The following is an 18284-nucleotide window of genomic DNA, read 5'->3' as shown; positions in this document are numbered from 1 at the left end:
ATACGTATCTTTCTGTGCTCATTTTAAACTCTAGTAAAGAGAAAAAAATATGTATGTAAACCAGGTGTCTAAAATGACTTGGAGATATAATTTCACTACAGCACAGTTGTTAAGAATAACTTCCATGTTGTGGATTATGTTTTCTTTCATTGTTTCCTTGCTACCTTTTTAAACAATTTCATTCATTGCTACTTGCTAAGGGTTGATAATGAGGGATGATTGAAACCATAGAGAATTTTGGGGGGAGAGGGTTGGAGGTGAGGGAATATGGGCCCTTTACATAAATTCATAATGAAAAGGGAGACACTAAAACACTCTAAAGATACTGCTTTTGGATTTAATGCACTTTTTTCCTTGACAGTCAATTCTTATTTTGTCTCAGTAATGAAATTTGTATTAAATTTTAATTGCTATTTTGTACCTGCATCCGTTACCCCAATTGGGAAATCAGTTTGCCATCGTTTTAGTTTTAAGGTTAGTGAATAATGCTTTGCACTCATACATTTAGAAGTAGTTATAAGAATGCTAGTCTGTTCTCTTCAGTTCTCTAACTCACTGTTTTAGTATTACACATAATCTAAAGTGCTAAAAGCTAATTAGGTACTTCCATGGATGGCACTAGATTTTTTTTTATTTAAATAGATGTTTGTAATATTTTTGAACTATCATGGAAGACAAATTTATAAATTGCCTGGTCATGAAGTCTTATTCAAACTAAGTACAGGATCAGCCACTCAAGTCATCTACACCCTGGGGATAACTCAACGATATGTCAGCAGAGTGTTTAACCTGTGGTAGGTCCTAACAGAGGAAAAGGTTTTTAAGTATAGGACCAACAATGGACTTGGCTACTCAAGGTTTACCTTAGCTGAGTTAACAGAGGCTTGGCCGTGAAGCAAAGATTTTCATCCACAACTGTTCAGGCAGCCAACCATCTACTAAGGTGTGGAAGAGTTAATTTGAACTATTAGAGGGTATGGCCATACCAATAAAATCATGGATTCTTGAATTAGAGGATTTTTAGTGTGAAAGGACTGAAGGTTATCTAATCCACACTTTACACTTTACAGACAGGTCCCTGGGTGGTAAATTTCCTTGCTCAAAGTCACATGGGTAATTAAATGGAAGATCTGGGACCCAAGGTCTTTCTGAAGCATTGGTGTTCATTTGGATTTCATTTCTGTAATCAGCATTGAACACCATTTTGAAAACCTTAGAAATATTGTCCATCGAATGTATCTACAAACATCTAATTTTGGATTTATGAGCAGTTGAGATTTTATAACAAGTTTCTTTTGACAGGAAAGAGATTTTATCTTTTTGACCAAGTGATGAATTAGAATTGTAGGGTCATCATTTAGAAAAAAGAAAGCACCATGTACCCTTCTCAAGAATTTATTGTCTTAAATCATTTTAAGAAGTTAAATGTGAGAATACTTTGGGCATTGCAGATTGAAGATAGAAAAGCTTTATTTAAACAAAACAAGAATTTTATTGGCTTTTTGGTGAGTTGGTTCTTTTTTTTGTGACCTTAAGAAAAGGCACAGTGGTAGATAAAATAATTGAAATATCAGAATCCATTCCTTAGTGTTTTTTTTTTTGTTTGTTTTGAGAAGGCAGTGCTTTTGATTATACCCTAAACTTATGTAGGGTATGGTTTTAGTTTCCGATTGATATTTTTTATATGAATCTCAAAGAATTTTAAGTTCTATATTCAGTGAACATCATGTTTTGTTTACTAATAAGAAATAACTGAAAAGATGAAAGCTCAAGATGAGCTACTGCAATAAGTTACAGGAATTAATAAAATAACGAAAGTCCTTAATTTATGGATATACCATTCAGCATAATCACATAGATGAGAATAAATTCAACCAAATAGTAATCTTTTTAAAGATAATGCTAAATTCTAAAACAAGCTATTGTTTTTGGTTAGATTATCTTTTTTGTAATAAGGATGATGCTGATGATAATGCATGCAGGATTATAGAGAGGAGTTAATAGTAGAAAAATGAATATCTAATTGAGTGACATTTACTGAATAGTACCAAACACTTAATTTTTAAAGGTAGGCAATGACTAAATAGTACTAGTAGTTTATTAGAATAGGCAGGAGGGTTTTTGGCTGTAGGACCTAGTGCATCACTGATGATAAAATTGAGGTCTTTTGGTAGTTTGTAAGCTACTTCACACCAGTAGCACCTGAGATAGTTATGCTTTGGGTGAAGAATTAATTTTTTAAAAATTATCATAATAGTGTTCGGAAGCACAAGTGTACCCTGGTGTTTTAAAAAGTTTTGGTGGGGTAAACAGTTTGCTGATACGGTTCCTTCCTTTGCCAAAATGGTCCAGAGATAGAATTACAGAGCCATTATTTTAGGCCCATAATAAGTATGGCTAAAAATATGATGTGACATTTTACCTTCTTAACCAGTATTGGTATGGGGAGAAAAAAATATTTGTATAAATTTTCCGTATTGTTTAAAACTGAATGAAAATTATTAGTTTGTTATGTGTAAACCTAAGAAGACCCTATTTTCAAGTAATTCTGAAAACCTAAATTGTCCCCAGCCAAGGAAAAAAGTTCTCATTATCGAATCTTTAATACTTTAGTTTATATTTAGTCCATGGGATTTGGGGTCATTTCTGAGATAGAATTCATTAAATGGACAACAGTGAGATCCTAGTTTTTCACTATTAAGTGAATTAAAGTTTTCTGACAGTATGCCTTGATCAAGCGACAGTTTTTTTTTTTCTGGTGTTCAGAAGTGGGAGGAAAAGGGTAATTTTTTAAGAGCTAATTTCTGTTAAATCATAAAGAACTAAAAACAGGTAACATTAAAAATTGACTAGTAACTGCTTTGAAAACAGTTGTGCTCCTGGTACATTTTGAAATGAAAATGAAATTTTGAGAAAAATGCTTTGATCGCTTGTTACTGATAATGGAATTCTCTCTCCTCCCAAACTCCTTGTAATTTTGAAGTGATCTGTGACTCAATAACTGAGTGTTTAAGTTCAGGTCCGTATGACTTTGTGAACAAATATTGCAGAATCTTTGGATGCTTTTGTGCGGGTTTATCATGGTAGTGAGTTATATATACACAAATAACCTATTCTTCATCATAGGGACAACGTTTTAACATTAATATAAATGGCTAGTGTTCCATCATAATTTCTTTGTAGGCTTTCTGTTTACAAATTCAGTTAAGTTTTATATTTCTCTAAAATGTCACAATTATGTGTGCAGTCACCCTTCTAATAATAAAGAAAACATGGTCAATGTCGACAAATTAAGCAACTTGAACTTTGCATTGTAAGGAATTTTGAAACAGTATGTAAAATGTAATGGAACCATTTTTTGAGTAATATTTTGAACTAATTTATGAATTTGAGAGTAAATTTTAAACCATTTATTAACTGAAAGATTTTTCTTTTCAGGTTTATGGTTGGCTGTGGGAGATGTGATGACTGGTTTCATGGAGATTGTGTAGGGTTAAGCCTTTCCCAAGCACAGCAAATGGGAGAAGAAGACAAAGAATATGTATGTGTGAAATGTTGTGCAGAAGAAGATAAAAAGAGTGAAACTTTGGATTCAGAAGTTTTGGAAAACCAAGCTAAAATCGAAGTTCATAGAGAAGATAAAACAATGGATTGTGAAAAATTTGGTTTGTCAAAGCAAGCACCTACAAATGAAAAAAACAGGCATGTAGATGATACAACAAAGCACAAGGTCAAAATTTTAAGACGGGTAAGATTTCTTTTTTTAGGTTTCATCAAAATATTTTTTCAGTAATCACTTATTTTTCTCTTCTATCTCTCCCCCACCCCCATTAATAAGAGAGAAAAATAACTCAACAAATTTGCAAGATTAAAAAAATCCTCATATCGGCCATGTCCAAAAATGTGACAGGTGAAATTCTCATTAATACGTAATATTTAGCTACTGTTATAGTTTTAGTTTAGACGAGCTATTAGAATGAGAAGTCACTCTAAATTAGGACATTTTGATGGGCATTTTGAGGTTTCTTTTTAAACAAAGTATATTGTCTGGGGTTGTGATTACATTGATAAAGCTAATTCATTGTGAGAAAACTATCAAAGCAGATCAGCAACTCTACTGTTAAGTTTATAGTTTTATGAATTGCCTGAATAGCTTAAAGGTAATGAACAGTACAATGTTACACAGCCAGTATATGATGGATGGAAACTGAGCCTAGGTCTTCCTACCCCTTAGCTTGCTTTTGAAGTTACTACTGGCTTTCTTTCATGTAAAAGATATGATTATTACTTTTTGCCTTCTGTTGTTTTGTGTATTTTAATATTTTCTTTGCTCTCTTTCTGCATGAATTGTTAGATGTATAATTCTAATACCCTGGTGTATAAACCAGGCTTGCTTAATAAGGTGAAAATAAAGATATATTTATTTACCAAAAAAGTACTATTTTCATTGACAGATATTTCTTGTCTAAGTTAGCTTTGTTTTTCTTCCCAGTCCATTAAAATTCTATATTTTATATTTTATTCAAAACTTAGCTCCTATATGAAACATTTCTGACAGTCTCCTCCTCCATTTTCCCTTTTGAATTTGTATAGTAGCTAAGTTGATATTTTATTTCACATTGTCACCTACTACTTTGCTGACGTTTTTAGGTTTTGTTCCTGTGCTGTATGGGCAGTGGCACAGTGGATAGAGCGCTGGGCTTGGAGTTAGGAAGATTTATCTTCCTGAATTCAAATTTGGCCTCAGACCCTTAGTAGTTCTGTGACAAGGGCAAATCACTTACCCGTTTGCCTCAGTTTTATCAACTGTAAAATGAGCTGGAGATGGAAATGGGAAACCACTCTTAATACCATTACTGAGAAAACCTTAAATGGGGTCATGAAGAGTTATGTACTGTATTTCCCCATTAAATCTCACATTCTTCTAGGGAAAAATAGGTTTTGTTTCTGTGATACGGCAAATCCCTCAGTCTCTTCCTTCCCTCTACCCCAAATCCTCTCTTTCTCTTTTTCCTCTTCTCCCTCTCCCTTACTTCGGCTACATCTTAAGAATACTTTTTCTTCATTGTGTAGACCCTGCTGTGAATTTACCTTTTATGATTATTTTGAAGTTCGGAAATTTTCTTTGACATTCGTTTTGTTGATTCTTTTTGTCCTCATATCACAGTTATTTCTGAAACACCCAGACTTTTAATTGAGAAAGCAAAAACTGACAAAAATAACCCTATATGACAACATGCACTACATTTTTTCCTAGTCATTCAGTCAGTAAGCATTTATTAAGTACTTATTATATGCCACATACTGTAAGAGTAGTTCCCTGCTTCTCTGCCCTGAGAAGAGAGGCATTTTCATTATTCTTTAAATTATCACTGTTTTGTTTTTTTTTTTTTCAGTTATTCAAGAGTTTAGCTTCCTTTTAGTTATCTTTTCATTCACGTTTTTGTAGTCACTGCATGTATATTTTTTTGGTAGTGAGATGTCTGCTTTCCTATAAATCTCATTTTTCTCTTATTTCTTATTGGACAATAAGATCTTCCATTAAATTAATATAATCTTTTTTAGCTATTTGCTAGTTGATGGGCACCCAATTTGTTTCTGTTTTTTTGTTACCAAAAGGAATGTTAAAACAGTATATCTTAAACCTTTATTTCTAGCTTTGACTTCCATAGATTTACCCACTATTGGATTGGCTTTGTCAAATAGGATGGATGTGAAAATTGTACCAATTTTTTGACTGTTTTAGTAGAAAATGACTTTTCTAGTAGAAAATATATATATGTATACATACACATACATGCATGTGTGTGTGTACACACACACATACACACACACACATTTATCCTTTTACATCTTAAGTGGAAGACTTTTTGCTGGTGACATTTGAAGCAAAATTTTCCCCCAGAATGTAGTTTCTTTTTTTATTCTCCTTTTGTTATTTGATTTGTACAAATTTGTACAAATTGATATTGTCATTATCTTCTATTTTTTGGTTACTTTTCTTTTTATCTATAGTTGTGTGACGTATATCCATTTTCTAATAAATAAAATTCTATTGGATATCTATTTTGAGCTTATTGTATAATTCTTAGGATTACAAAAAAAATTAGAATAGTTAATGTGAAAAGGGGCTTCAGAACAACAGGTACTGTGGGTGGGACTGTGAACTGTTGTAACCATTCTAGCTATTTGGAATTTTGCAAGAAAAGTGACTTGATTTCTACCAATATGTGCTCCAGCTTTTTCAGTAGCTCTTGTCAACAAGGGAGTCCTTCCTCCATTAATTTTTAGTCTTGGGTTTATTAAATACTAAGCTAATGTTTCTGACTGCTTATTTTTCTTTTTTTCTAGTATATGTTTCTGTTTTACCTTTTTTTAAAATTTAAATGAGAGCTAGTTTTGGTGACTACTGTATATTTTCTAGTATCATTTGAGGTCTGGTTTTGCTCTACACCCTTCCTTTGTGTTTTTTCTCATTGTGTCCGTATCCACTGAAGTTCTAGACCTTTTATTCCTTCAAATGAATTTTGTTACTGTTTTAAAGTCTTATTTTCGCTCAATTTCAAGTTAAATGTATGAGTGGTTTGTTTTGCTTGATTACCTGTATCTCCTACAGAGTTGGGAAAACTGTGATACTAGTCCCTTTTATTCCTTTTGGTCTCCCATAACTGATACATTGTTTTGCCTACAGTAGGGGCTTAACAAATTCTTATTGAACATGTATGAATTATCCACCTGGTTATCATTTTTTTAAAGGTACCTCTTATTTTTTTTCTCTCCAATTAATAGGTATTTATTTTCTCTTCCTCCTCACTCCCTTCTCCCACTGAAATTTTTTAAAAAAACCTTGTGCCTTGTATGGATAATTTAGGAAAACAACCCTACTTTGCCCATGTCCAAAAATGTATGACTCATTCTGCATTTTCAGCTCTTAAGCAGATAGGGAACTTGATTCATAATCAACCCTCCAATCGATCAGAGTTCTTGAGTCTCCTAGAATAATTTGTCTTTACATGATGTCATTATTGTAGAAATTGTTCTCTTAGTATTGTTCACTCTTCAGGCAAGGTTTTATATAAGACTTCTCGATTTTCTGTGAAGCCATCCTTTTCATCATTTCTTACAACTCATAAATGTTCCACTACATCACATACCCCAATCTCTTCAACCATTCCTCAATTTATGGGCATCCCTTGAATTTCTCGTTTCTTGCCATTATAAAAATTTTTGTTGTTGATTTGTTTTAGTGGTGTCTGACTCTTCATGACCTATTTGGGATTTTCTTGGCAAAGATACTGGAGTAGTTTGTCATTTCTTTCTCCAGCTTTTTTTTTTTTTAACAGATGAGGAAACTGTGGCAAACAGGGTTCAGTGACTTGCCCAGGGTCACACAGGTAGTATCTGAGGTCATATTTGAACTCATGAAGATGAGTCTTCCTGACTCCAGGCTTAGTATTCTAGCCACTATGCCACATAGTTGGTATTGTTAGGTGTTAAAAAAAAATTTTTTTTTTAACTGATGGATCCGTTTCCTCTATCTCTGATCTCTGTGGGTTATAGATCTAGGAGAGATATTGCTGAATCAAAGTCTGATGACTTTGGAGGCATAGTTTCAAATTGCCTTCCAGGATTGCTAGACCAATTCATAGCTCCCTACATAGTTATTATTCTTTTTTCAATTGTGTAGAAACCTGATAGTTTTGGGTGAGGTGGGCAGGAAGCAAGAAGTTTTGCAAGATCTATTTTATGGACAAATGAGAGCTAACTGTACTACATGAACTTTTTTGGGAATACTTGATATCTTAAAATAGTGTGCTTTTACCTTTTTTCATAAATTATTAATGTACAATTTGGTTCTACTTTTAGGTATGTATTTTTCTTTTTTTCTCTTTTAGCTCCAACTGTAATTTTATTGGCATGGGGAACTCCTGTTCAGGAAATTTCCTCTTAACAGCATGTATCTTCCTTCTCTGTGGCTTTGTAGTCTTAGAGACTTGCTTGTCAGAGGTGGTCCTTGAAAGTAGGACTTTCTGATTCCAAGCCCTCTCTCAATCCATTATGTTATGATGCCCTCAGTTTGTTTCATTGTATGAAATTAAATTAATTGAATTAAATATATATTTTTTAGGAATCTGGGGATGGTAAAAATTCATCAGAATATAGAGATTCGGAGATTAAAAAATGGCAACTGGCTCCTCTTCGAAAGATGGGACAAACAATGTTACCCCGGAGATCCTCAGAAGAGAAAAATGAAAAAATTACAAAAGAGTCTACAACTGTTTTTTGCACAGGTGAAAAGACTACAAAATCAGGTATGGAGTTTGACAGAAGCTATTCCACTACTGTATTTATATGTAATGGCACGTGTTACTGCCTAGAACATTTGGAAAAATTCTTTAGTTTTCAAAATGTCTTAAAAATGTTTAGATGTATTTCCACTATAAGAAATGCATTTCTCCAGCAGTTATAGTAGAAAATTTTTTCATAAATAAAATTTTCTGAAGCTCTAACTCATCGTTTACTTTATTAATTTAATACAATGGAATAATGGTACAGTTAAGGAAATATGGTACTCCTTGCCTTGTCTCAAGGTTTGTTCTACTCCAGTCATTCAGCAAAAATTTATTAATTACTTTTCATATGCTAGATGCTTCAGATACAAAGATAAAAGTTAAGCAGTCCTCGCTCTGAAAGAGCCTACATTTTATTAGGGTAGGCATATACATATGTTGCAGGGATTCCCACTTACACATAAAAACAACTTTTTAGCGTTTGTTTTAAAAATTTTGAGTTCCAAATTCTTTTCTGTTCTTCCTCCCCTCTGCCCTCATTGAGAAGGCAAGCGATTCAGTATAGGTTATACATGTGTAGTCATGCAAAACATTTCCATTATAGTCATGTTGTGAAAGAAAACAGATAAAAATAAAGAGAGAGAAAGTAAAAAACTTATGCTTCAATCTGTAGTTAGACACCAACAGTTCTTTCTCTGGGGATGGCTGCATTTTTCATCGTAAGTCTTTCAGAGTTGTCTTGGAACATTGTATTGCTGAGAATAGCTAAGTCATTCACAACTGATCATCTTACAACATTGCTGTTACTTTGTACATAGTACTTTTCATTTTGCATCAGCCCATGTAAGTCTTTCCAGGTTTTTTGAGAGCATACTGCTTGTCATTTCTTACAGCACAATAGTATTTCATCATAATCACACCACAATTTGATCATTCACCAATTGATGGGCATCCCCTCAATTTCCAATTTTTTGTCCCTCCAAAAGAGCAGCTATGAATACTTTTGTACATATAGGTCCTTTCCTTTTTTGTTTTTTATCGCTTGGGATACAGATAGTAGTGGTATTGCTAAGTTAAAGGGTGTGCATGGTTTTATAGCCCTTTAGGCATAGTTTTAAATTGCTCTACAGGATGGTTGAATCAGTTCACAGCTCTGCCAATAGTGCATTAATGTCTTATTTTTCCCACATCCTCTCCAACTTTTGTCATATTCCTTCTTTGTCTTGTTAGCCAATCTTTTAGGTATGAAGTAGTACCTCAGAATTGTTTTAGTTTGCATTTCTCCAATCAGTAGTGAGTTAGAGCATTTTTCCATATGGCTATGGATAGCTTTGATTACTTCACCTGAAAACTGTTCATATCTTTTGATCATTATCAATTGGGGAATGGCTCTTATTTTTATAAATTTGACTCAGTTCTCTGTATGTTTGAGAAATTAGGCCTTTATCAGAGAAACCTGCTTCAAAATTTTTTTGCTATTGCTAACTGTATTTCCCTTCATCCTGTCCCTATTCTTTTCTCTCTTTTCATCCTGTCCCTCCTCAAAAGTGTTTTGCTTCTGGCTCCCCCCTCCCCCAATCTGCCCTCCCTTCTGTGACCCTCCCCCCGTCTCTTATCCCTTTCCCTTCCTACTTTCCTGTAGGGTAAGATGGATTTATATACGCAAGTCAGTGTGTCTGTTATTCCCTCTTTGAGCCAGTTCTGATGAGATAAAGGTTCACTTACTCCCCCTTACGTCCTCCCTCTTCCCTTCCATTGTAAAAGCTTTTTCTTGCCTCTTTTATGTGAGATATTTTATCCCATTCTACCTTTCTCTTTTCTCCAGTACATTCCTCTCTCACCCTTTAATTTTATTTTAAAAATTTTTCAATATCCCTTCATATTTAACTCACATCTGTACCCTCTGTCTATATATATACACTTTTTCTATCTGCCCTAATGATGAGAAAGTTCCTATGAGTTACAAATATCTTCCCATGGAGGAATGCAAATAGTTTAACCTTATTAAGTACCTTACTATTTCCCCTTTCTGTTTACCTTTTTATACTTCTGAAGTCTTGTATGTGAAAGTCAGATTTTCTATTCAGTTCTGGTCTTTCCATCAAGAATGCTTGAAATTCCTCTATTTCATTGAATTGCCATTTTTTCCCCTTAAGGATTATACTCAGTTTTGCTGGGTAGGTGATTCTGGTTGTAATCCTAGCTCCTTCGCCACCCTCAATCTTTTAATGTAAGCTGCCAATCTTGCATTATCCTGACTCTGGCTCCATGATACTTGAGTTGTTTCTTTCTGTCTGCTTACAGTGTTTTCTCCTTGACCTGGGAACTCTGGAATTTGGTTTTAATATTCCTGGGAGTTTCCATTTTAGGATCTCCTTCAGGAGGCGATTCATGGATTCTTACAGTTTCTATTCTACCCTCTGGTTATAGAATCTCAGGGCAGTTTTCCTTGATAATTTCTTGAAAGAAGATGTTTAGGCTCTGTTTTTTGATCATAGCTTTTAGATAGTCCAATAATTTTCAAATTATCTCTCCTGGGTCTATTTTCCAGGCCAGTTGTTTTTCCAGTGAGATATTTCACATTGTCTTCTATTTTTTTCATTCTTTTGGTTTTGTTTTATTGTTTCTTCATTTCTCACAGTCATTAGCTTCCATTTGTTGCAGGGATTCTCAACTTTTTGGTGTCTTGAACTTCTTTGGCAAGTCTGATAAAATGCTGTGTGTCTAGACCCATTTTCAGAATGATGTTTTTGATACCTAAAATACATAGGATTACAGAGGAAACTAGTTATAGTGAAATATAGTTAACAGAATATTAAAAAAGAACAAGTTTATGAATCTCAAGTTAACAACCCCTGATATAGGAAAGTAGGTAGAGAGTAATGTGGGTGAGGTACTAGATGATGGGACAGGGAGGGGGAAAGGCTTCATGTAGAAGGTCACATTTGAGTACTAGAAAAAGAAAGTCTTGCATTCTGAGAGGTGGACGAGGGAAATGGATTCTAGAAACAAGGGGCTAGTCAGTACAAAGGTATAGAGATGGGAATTGCCGTGCCACCTTTGCAGACTAGTAAGAATACCTGGTTGACTGGACCATAGAGTTCCTAAAGAGGAGTAATGTATAATAAGGTTAGAAAGGTAAGTTGTGAAGAATTTTAAATGCTAAACAGCTTATACTTGATCCTAGAGATAATAGGAAACCATTGAAGTTTATCTAGTGGAGGAGTGACACGGTCAGACCTGTACTTTAGGAATACCACTTTGGCAGCTGTCTTGAGAAAGGATTGAAGTGGGGTGAGACATTAACAGGAAGACCAATTAGATAGATATCTGTTGCAGTAGTCCAGGGGAGAAGTGATGGTGATTTGACCTGTGGTGCTTGATGTGTGGTTGGATAGAAGGAAATGGATACAATAGATGTTGTGGAGATAGGACAAGCATTTCCAATGGGCACTTAGAGATTAGTACATAGGTGTGGGGGGTCATTCGTGATGATAATTAAACTTATTGGAGCTGATATGGTCACCCAGAGAAGGATTAGGATAGAGAAGAAAGAGAAAGGGTACTCAGGACAGGTCAGTGCCTCTGGATACATCCACAGTTTGGGGAAGTGACAAGAGAAATTTTGCTCAGAGGTAGGAGAACTGAGAAAGCAGTGTTGTAAAAATGCAGAGAGGAGGTGGTCAACAGTGTCAGATGTTGCTTTAAGATAAGACTTAAAGGAAAAAATACAAGTATTTGTCTCCTGTTTTGAATTTAGGTTGTGTTCTAGAATTTATATTAAACTCTTAAGCATAAAAAGGATTTATTTCATTAGTGTGATTAAAATATTCTATTTTTAGTGTGGTGCATCTAATAATCCTCATAGCAGACATCATAATTTGATAGCAGTTTGTTTATATCATGGAACTAGTTTGACACAGCATAATCTAGAAAACAACTCAGAGCTAGCAATCTTAGACAATCTTAGGTCTTAGACAAAGCAGAAATAGATCTAATTAAATATTTTTGCTGAAAGTTACCATAGACAGTGAAGTGATTAAAATAAACCCCAAATGGCATAGTATCTGAAGTCTTAGAGGAAAAGTTAAATGTTATAAGAAGAAATAGGAACCACAATATATCCCTTTCAAACTTAGAGATATTGAAAACAAAGAATAAACAAGAAAGAAGTTTAAGGAGCTGAATAGAATTTTCTAAAAGCTAGGTATGATAAACTTAAAGATGTTGAATTGAAATAGAAATATACCTGTTTTTCAACCATGCATGATAAAAATTTGCCATTATTAGGGCAAAAAATCTTGACAAATATAGGCAGAAAAGCAGAAATACTAAATACTTATCACCCATAATACAAATTATGTTAAATATAAAGTATTTGAAAAAAGATTAAAAATTAATTGTTCACTAAATTAATCCTGAAGAATGGGTAGATTAAAGAACAAATCATGGAAATGGTCAGTTTCATTAAAGGTGAATGACAGCATTTAATAATTTGGGATGCAGCTGAAGTAATAGGGAAAATTTTATATTTCTGTAGTCTCTTTCATTTTTGAAAGGGAGAGAGTAGATCAATGAATTTAGTATACAACTAAAAAAATCTAGAAAGCCAACAAATTAAAACCCCAAATAGAAACGCTGAAAATGAAAGGAGAGATTAGCATAATTGAAAGTGTGAAAAAAAGAAATTGAAGTAAGAAAACTAGGAGCTATTTTTAAAAAAGCAATAATAAACTATCAGCTAATTTGATTTTGAAAAGAGAAAAAATAAAACAAAATTTTTTAGCATCAAAACTGGAAAAAAGTGAATTCATACAAATGAAGATATAAAATTAATTAGGCACTATTTCACCCAACTATGTTTTAATAAAACTGATAATCTAAGTGAAATTTTATCTATCTACAAATGAATTGCCCAGATTAATAGGAAATAGAATACTTAAATAATCTTATCTTAGAAAAAGAATTTGAAGAAGCCATAAATGAACTTCAGAAAGAGCAAGAGAGAAGGAACCTTGGATTTTCAGGCAAACTCTACCAAACATTTAAAGAACAATTAATTTAATAAAGAAAGGGTCCTACAATATTTTTCCCATAATTTAAATATGGTCCTGGTAATTAAAATAGGCCATCAAAACAGAAAGAAAATTAAAGATCAATTTCCCTAATGAGTATTGGTGCAAAAAATATAACCAAAATGGTTACTACAGCATTATATGTATATAAAAAAAACATGCCCTTTGATCAAGCTGGATTTATACTAGCAATGCAGGGCTGGTTGAGTAACATAATTGACCATATTAGTAAAAATCAAATGACTATTTCAGTAGATGAACAAAAAGCTATTGACAAAAAGCAACACTCATCCCTGTTAAAAACCCTAGAAAGGAATAAACACAAGCAAAAAGGAACCAAAATAACATTTTTTGTAGATGATATGATTTATTAGAGAATGTGAATCAATTAAAAATTACTCAACTTCACCAAAGTTGCAAGTCATCCATATTTACATCAACATTCCTCATACGTTTCTACATATTACTCACATAATCCAGCAGAAAGAGAAATTCCATTTCAAATAACAACAGACAGCATAAAATGCCTCAGAATCTACCTGCCAAGACAGGTGTGGGAACTATGTGAACACAATTTCAAAATATTCTTAACACAAATACATATCTAAATAATTGGAGAAATATTGATTGTGGTAGACTGAGCCAAATGTGGTAAAAATGACAGTACTAAATAACTTATTCAATGCCATACTAATAAAACTTCAAAAGTCTATCTTGTAGAGGTGAAAAAAATTAACAATTCATACGAAGGTAAGAAATAGGTTGATCAGATTAAGTACAAAATGTGCAGAAGCAGATGATTACAATTACCTAGTGTCTGATTAACCCAAAGATCCCAAGTTTGAACTAATTAGGGAATAGCAATATTGTAAGGATTATCAACTTTGAAAAAAGGAAAGTAGGAACTCTGATCAATTCAATGATCAATCACAGTTCCAAAGAAGTGATGGGTAGCATGCTATCCACCTCCAGGTGGCAGAGCTGATGGACTCTTAAGTACAGATTGAAACATTTTTTCAGACATAGCTAATGTGGGAATTTTTTGTGTGTGTGTGTCATAGTTGAAAGGATTTTGTTTTTCTTGTCTTAGTGGGGAGGGGGAGAAGGGAGGAAGAAAATTTAGAAATTAAAATAGAATTTTTAAAACGTTATCTATTAATAGTGCCTACTATATGTCTATTTGGAATTAAGCCTCAGGAAAAGTTTTGTGCTCAAGTAGGACTAATGACTTTTCTGTCCATAAGCAACCACTTAAACTAGAGGCCTCAGTTTTCTCATCTGTAAAATAAGGTTGTACTTCGATGGTTTCCAAATTGTGACTGTAGTTTTCAGGTAAATTAATAAATATCAACAGTTGAAAATCAGCAACTTTTTCACCATTAGGTTTTTTAGTATGCTGGTACAAAGAAGATAAAGGGAAAAGAAACTTTAAAAATCAGCTATTTACTTAGCCTATGTTCAAGAATGTATTTTCTAAATTACTTTTGACTCATTTATATTCCTTAATTTATGAAAATAATTATTTGAAAGGGAGAATATATGTACAGAATTTTTAGAAAGATTATATTTCAGACTTTTTATTTTCAATAGTTTGACAGTTTTTTTAAACAAACACACGGACTCTTAATATGTTAATTTTTCTTAAGAAAATTTACATGGACTTTATTCTTAAGTAATTCTCCACTTTATTTCAATTTAGGTATACATGAAAAACAAGAGTTAAAAAAGAAGAAAACTGAGAAAGCAGGATTGCCTAATGTGCACACACCCCCTACTCCTACTTCCAAACCTTCTGCAGACCAGATCAGACAAAGTGTCAAACACTCTCTCAAAGACATTCTCATGAAAAGGTAATATAATCATGGTAGCATTGTAAAAGATAGACTAATCTTTGGTTAATTTAAAAAAAAATTTGTTGTTGTTTCAAGGCTTACAGACTCAAATTTGAAGATCCCAGAGGAACGAGCATCCAAAGTTGCAACAAAAATTGAAAAGGAACTTTTCTCTTTTTTTCGGGATACTGATGCCAAATATAAGAACAAATATAGAAGTTTGATGTTCAATTTGAAAGATCCCAAAAACAATGTAAGTAAGTTAAATTAACTTGTTCAAAAGTGAACTTACTGCCTATTCAAAACCTTTAATGTGCTTCGAGTTGAAATAAATATTAGGAATGTTCTTGTAATATTGACTTGCCATCCATGTTGTGTGAACATATTATAACATCAAATCACATTATAACGAGGTCTTTTGGGTAGTTTGTATTTTTAAGGGGGACCTATTTTATACTGAATTCTCTAGTGTCACATAGATGTAACTAAAATGGATTCCTTTTTCTTATTCTCCTTAAAAAAACAAAATGCTTTATTCAAACATTTTGTAGAACATTCTTAGAAAGTTCTATATTAAGCAGGAAATGACTGTGAGAAATAAAATCTTTGCTAACATCATAAAAAAGCAAGTACATTCCATAGAAATCACCCTTACAGATATGAAAACCTTTTACATCATGTCCTTAAACAAGTACCTTACTCTGTATTTTATTAATGTATAAAATACTCTATCACATAGAATGAATTGCAAAGAGATATGCTAGAAACTGGCCATAGAAAATTATCTACCTCACACCCAAAAAGCACACTGAGGGAAACAAACAAGATTTTTGAATATTATTGTTGCTAATTCATATGGGTTTATTTTTGACAAGCATTGTTTCCTTTAGCAGCTTATTGCTTAGCTGTCCTTGACATTCTAATCCTGTGTTTGTATTGAGATGGTTTTTAATAGGGTTTTAAAAATTTGTCTCAGTGTGTTTTAAAAGATATTTTTAAATGCGCTTCAAATGAAGATGCTACGTGTTCCCATATTGATTCTTAGCTTTAGAAAATGTTCAAGTTTAATAATTTATTTTGTGTGTGTGCATGTGTGTGTGTGTGTTTTAAAAGAGGGACAACTGTACATCTTTTATTTCCCTTTGGTTTTCAGTATTCTCCTTACATTCTCCTTTGTCTAAACGATGTATTGTTGTATAGTGGAACGAGCACTATATTAGAAAGCTGGATAGTCACATTCTGCGTGTGTATCCTTTGACAAGTCTGTTAAGGACATAGTAATTTTAAAATGCAGAAGGTGGGGGAGCTCTAAAAACTACATTTATACCTAAGTTGTTACAATAATTTTTTTTTGCTTATTAAATTCAACAGTTATTTATTATATACCATCTGTGTACAAAGAAATGAGATGCAAGGATAGATAAGGCATAAGTACTGCTTTGAGGAAGTTAAAATGTATTGGTCCATGCAAAGTGCTATAATAAAGTGGAAATTGGACAGAACATTTCATCTGAGGTGACAGGTCACAGCAGGTTTGATAGAGGATTATGTGAGTTGGACTTAAAATAGAGTAAGACTTTTTTGGCATATGGCAAAGTAATAGAAGAGGTCAGAATAAGAATGTGAAGTATTCCATTTGGCTATCATATGGGAGAAAGCTATACAAACATACTGGAATTAGACAGTAGATGGCCTTGATAGTAGAGGGCCATTTTAAGAAATTTTTTCTTTGGTTAACAGTAGAAAGCCACTGCACGTTTTTGAGTTAAAGAACGGTGTCATCACAGTCATGGGAGCTCATTTGGACAATGATATGTAGAGGCAGTTGGGGTGTGTATGCAGGGATGTCAAACATGCATTCCACCAGATTAAAATGTAATTGGGAAAGACTTAACAAATAAAATTCAGTAGAACTCAAATAATATAGATATGGAGCTTCAGAGTTTGTATACAACTCGGATACTTTGTATGATTTAGGAGTCCCTGTAGCTTTTTGATTTTTTTTCCACTGGTGTAGTGGATAAGAGTGGACATGGACTTAGGAAGACTTGAGTTCAAATCCTGCTTGAGCCACTCACTCCTTGTGTGTACCTGGGTAAGTCACTTAGCATGTCTGACCTTTTTTCCCTCATCTGTTAAATGGGGATAATAATGGTACCTGCTGTGCAAGAAAGGATGAGAGCCTGTCTAGAGAGATACCATATACATGTAAGAGATATTACTGAAGTAAAAGTGATACATTTGACAACTGCCTAGATCCATGCAATTGGAATGAAGATAGAAGAATTAAAAGAGACTCTTAAGACTGAGGCAACCAGTTGGCACATTGGATAGAGCACTGGGCTTGGAAGCAGGAAGACTTCTCTTCCTGAGTTCAAATCTGTCCTCAGACACTTAGTAGATGCGTGATCCTGATGTCAACTGGACTGGAACCAGTCTCCAACCAACCTATGGGTGTTCAGAGCTGAACAAAGCAGGCTAGAGACAGCAGAGTCAGGAATCAAACAGGTTTAATTTCAAAGTGAGGAAAACAGGTTTGCAAACTAAAGTCCTTTTGGAAAGGAAAGCTTATGTCAGGGCTTTTATACGTGAAGACGTGGAACCTAACACTGTCTTGAGTAAACAGTTCCCATGGCTGGCATTTCTTGGGACAGTACAGGTGTTCTTGGGTCCTCTGGGAACAGTCCCGTGTTATTAGAATCATTGAGCCTTGTGATTGTCTCATGTCTTAAAAGATCTTTGAGCGTTGTGATTGTTCAGCAGTGTACAGAGCCAGAGTTAGTGTGGCGGAGAACAGGAGTGCAGCACCTGCTTTGGTTCACTTGGTGGTTACAAGCACAGGAATTGTTAGAATGTCAGGAGAAGTGATTGATGACTTTTTGTTGCAGTGAGTCAGCTGTAGCTCCAGCTCTCAGGCCAGGATCCTTTGGGAAATAGGGCTAAATAGTTAAAATCATAAATCCCAGTTCTGGGGTTTTGCTGTGGTTGAGATCATCCAGAGGGTGAGTGCGGAGGATTGCTGTTGTGCTAAGCTCAGGGCACAGCCTGCATATTGGGCCTTATAGCTGGAAAATAAGATGTTTCCA

General features: G+C 33.9%; 1 protein-coding gene across 4 annotated transcripts in view; it reads left to right on the top strand.

The window, feature by feature from the left end:
• Window positions 1–18284, top strand: part of PHF3 (PHD finger protein 3) — a 98867-nt gene that overhangs the window by 55279 nt on the left and 25304 nt on the right. For all 4 annotated transcript variants that reach the window (XM_036769454.1, XM_036769456.1, XM_036769455.1 and 1 more), the window contains 4 exons: window positions 3439–3748; window positions 8129–8312; window positions 15066–15216; window positions 15295–15451. In XM_036769454.1, coding sequence (XP_036625349.1) covers window positions 3439–3748; window positions 8129–8312; window positions 15066–15216; window positions 15295–15451 — 802 coding nt within the window. The remainder of the gene's footprint in view (window positions 1–3438; window positions 3749–8128; window positions 8313–15065; window positions 15217–15294; window positions 15452–18284) is intronic.

The sequence above is a fragment of the Trichosurus vulpecula genome, chromosome 7, assembly GCF_011100635.1.
Source record: "Trichosurus vulpecula isolate mTriVul1 chromosome 7, mTriVul1.pri, whole genome shotgun sequence".
Classification (NCBI taxonomy): Eukaryota; Metazoa; Chordata; class Mammalia; order Diprotodontia; family Phalangeridae; genus Trichosurus; species Trichosurus vulpecula.
Note: the sequence above shows the minus strand (reverse complement) of the source record. Positions and strands in the feature narration are given on the sequence as shown.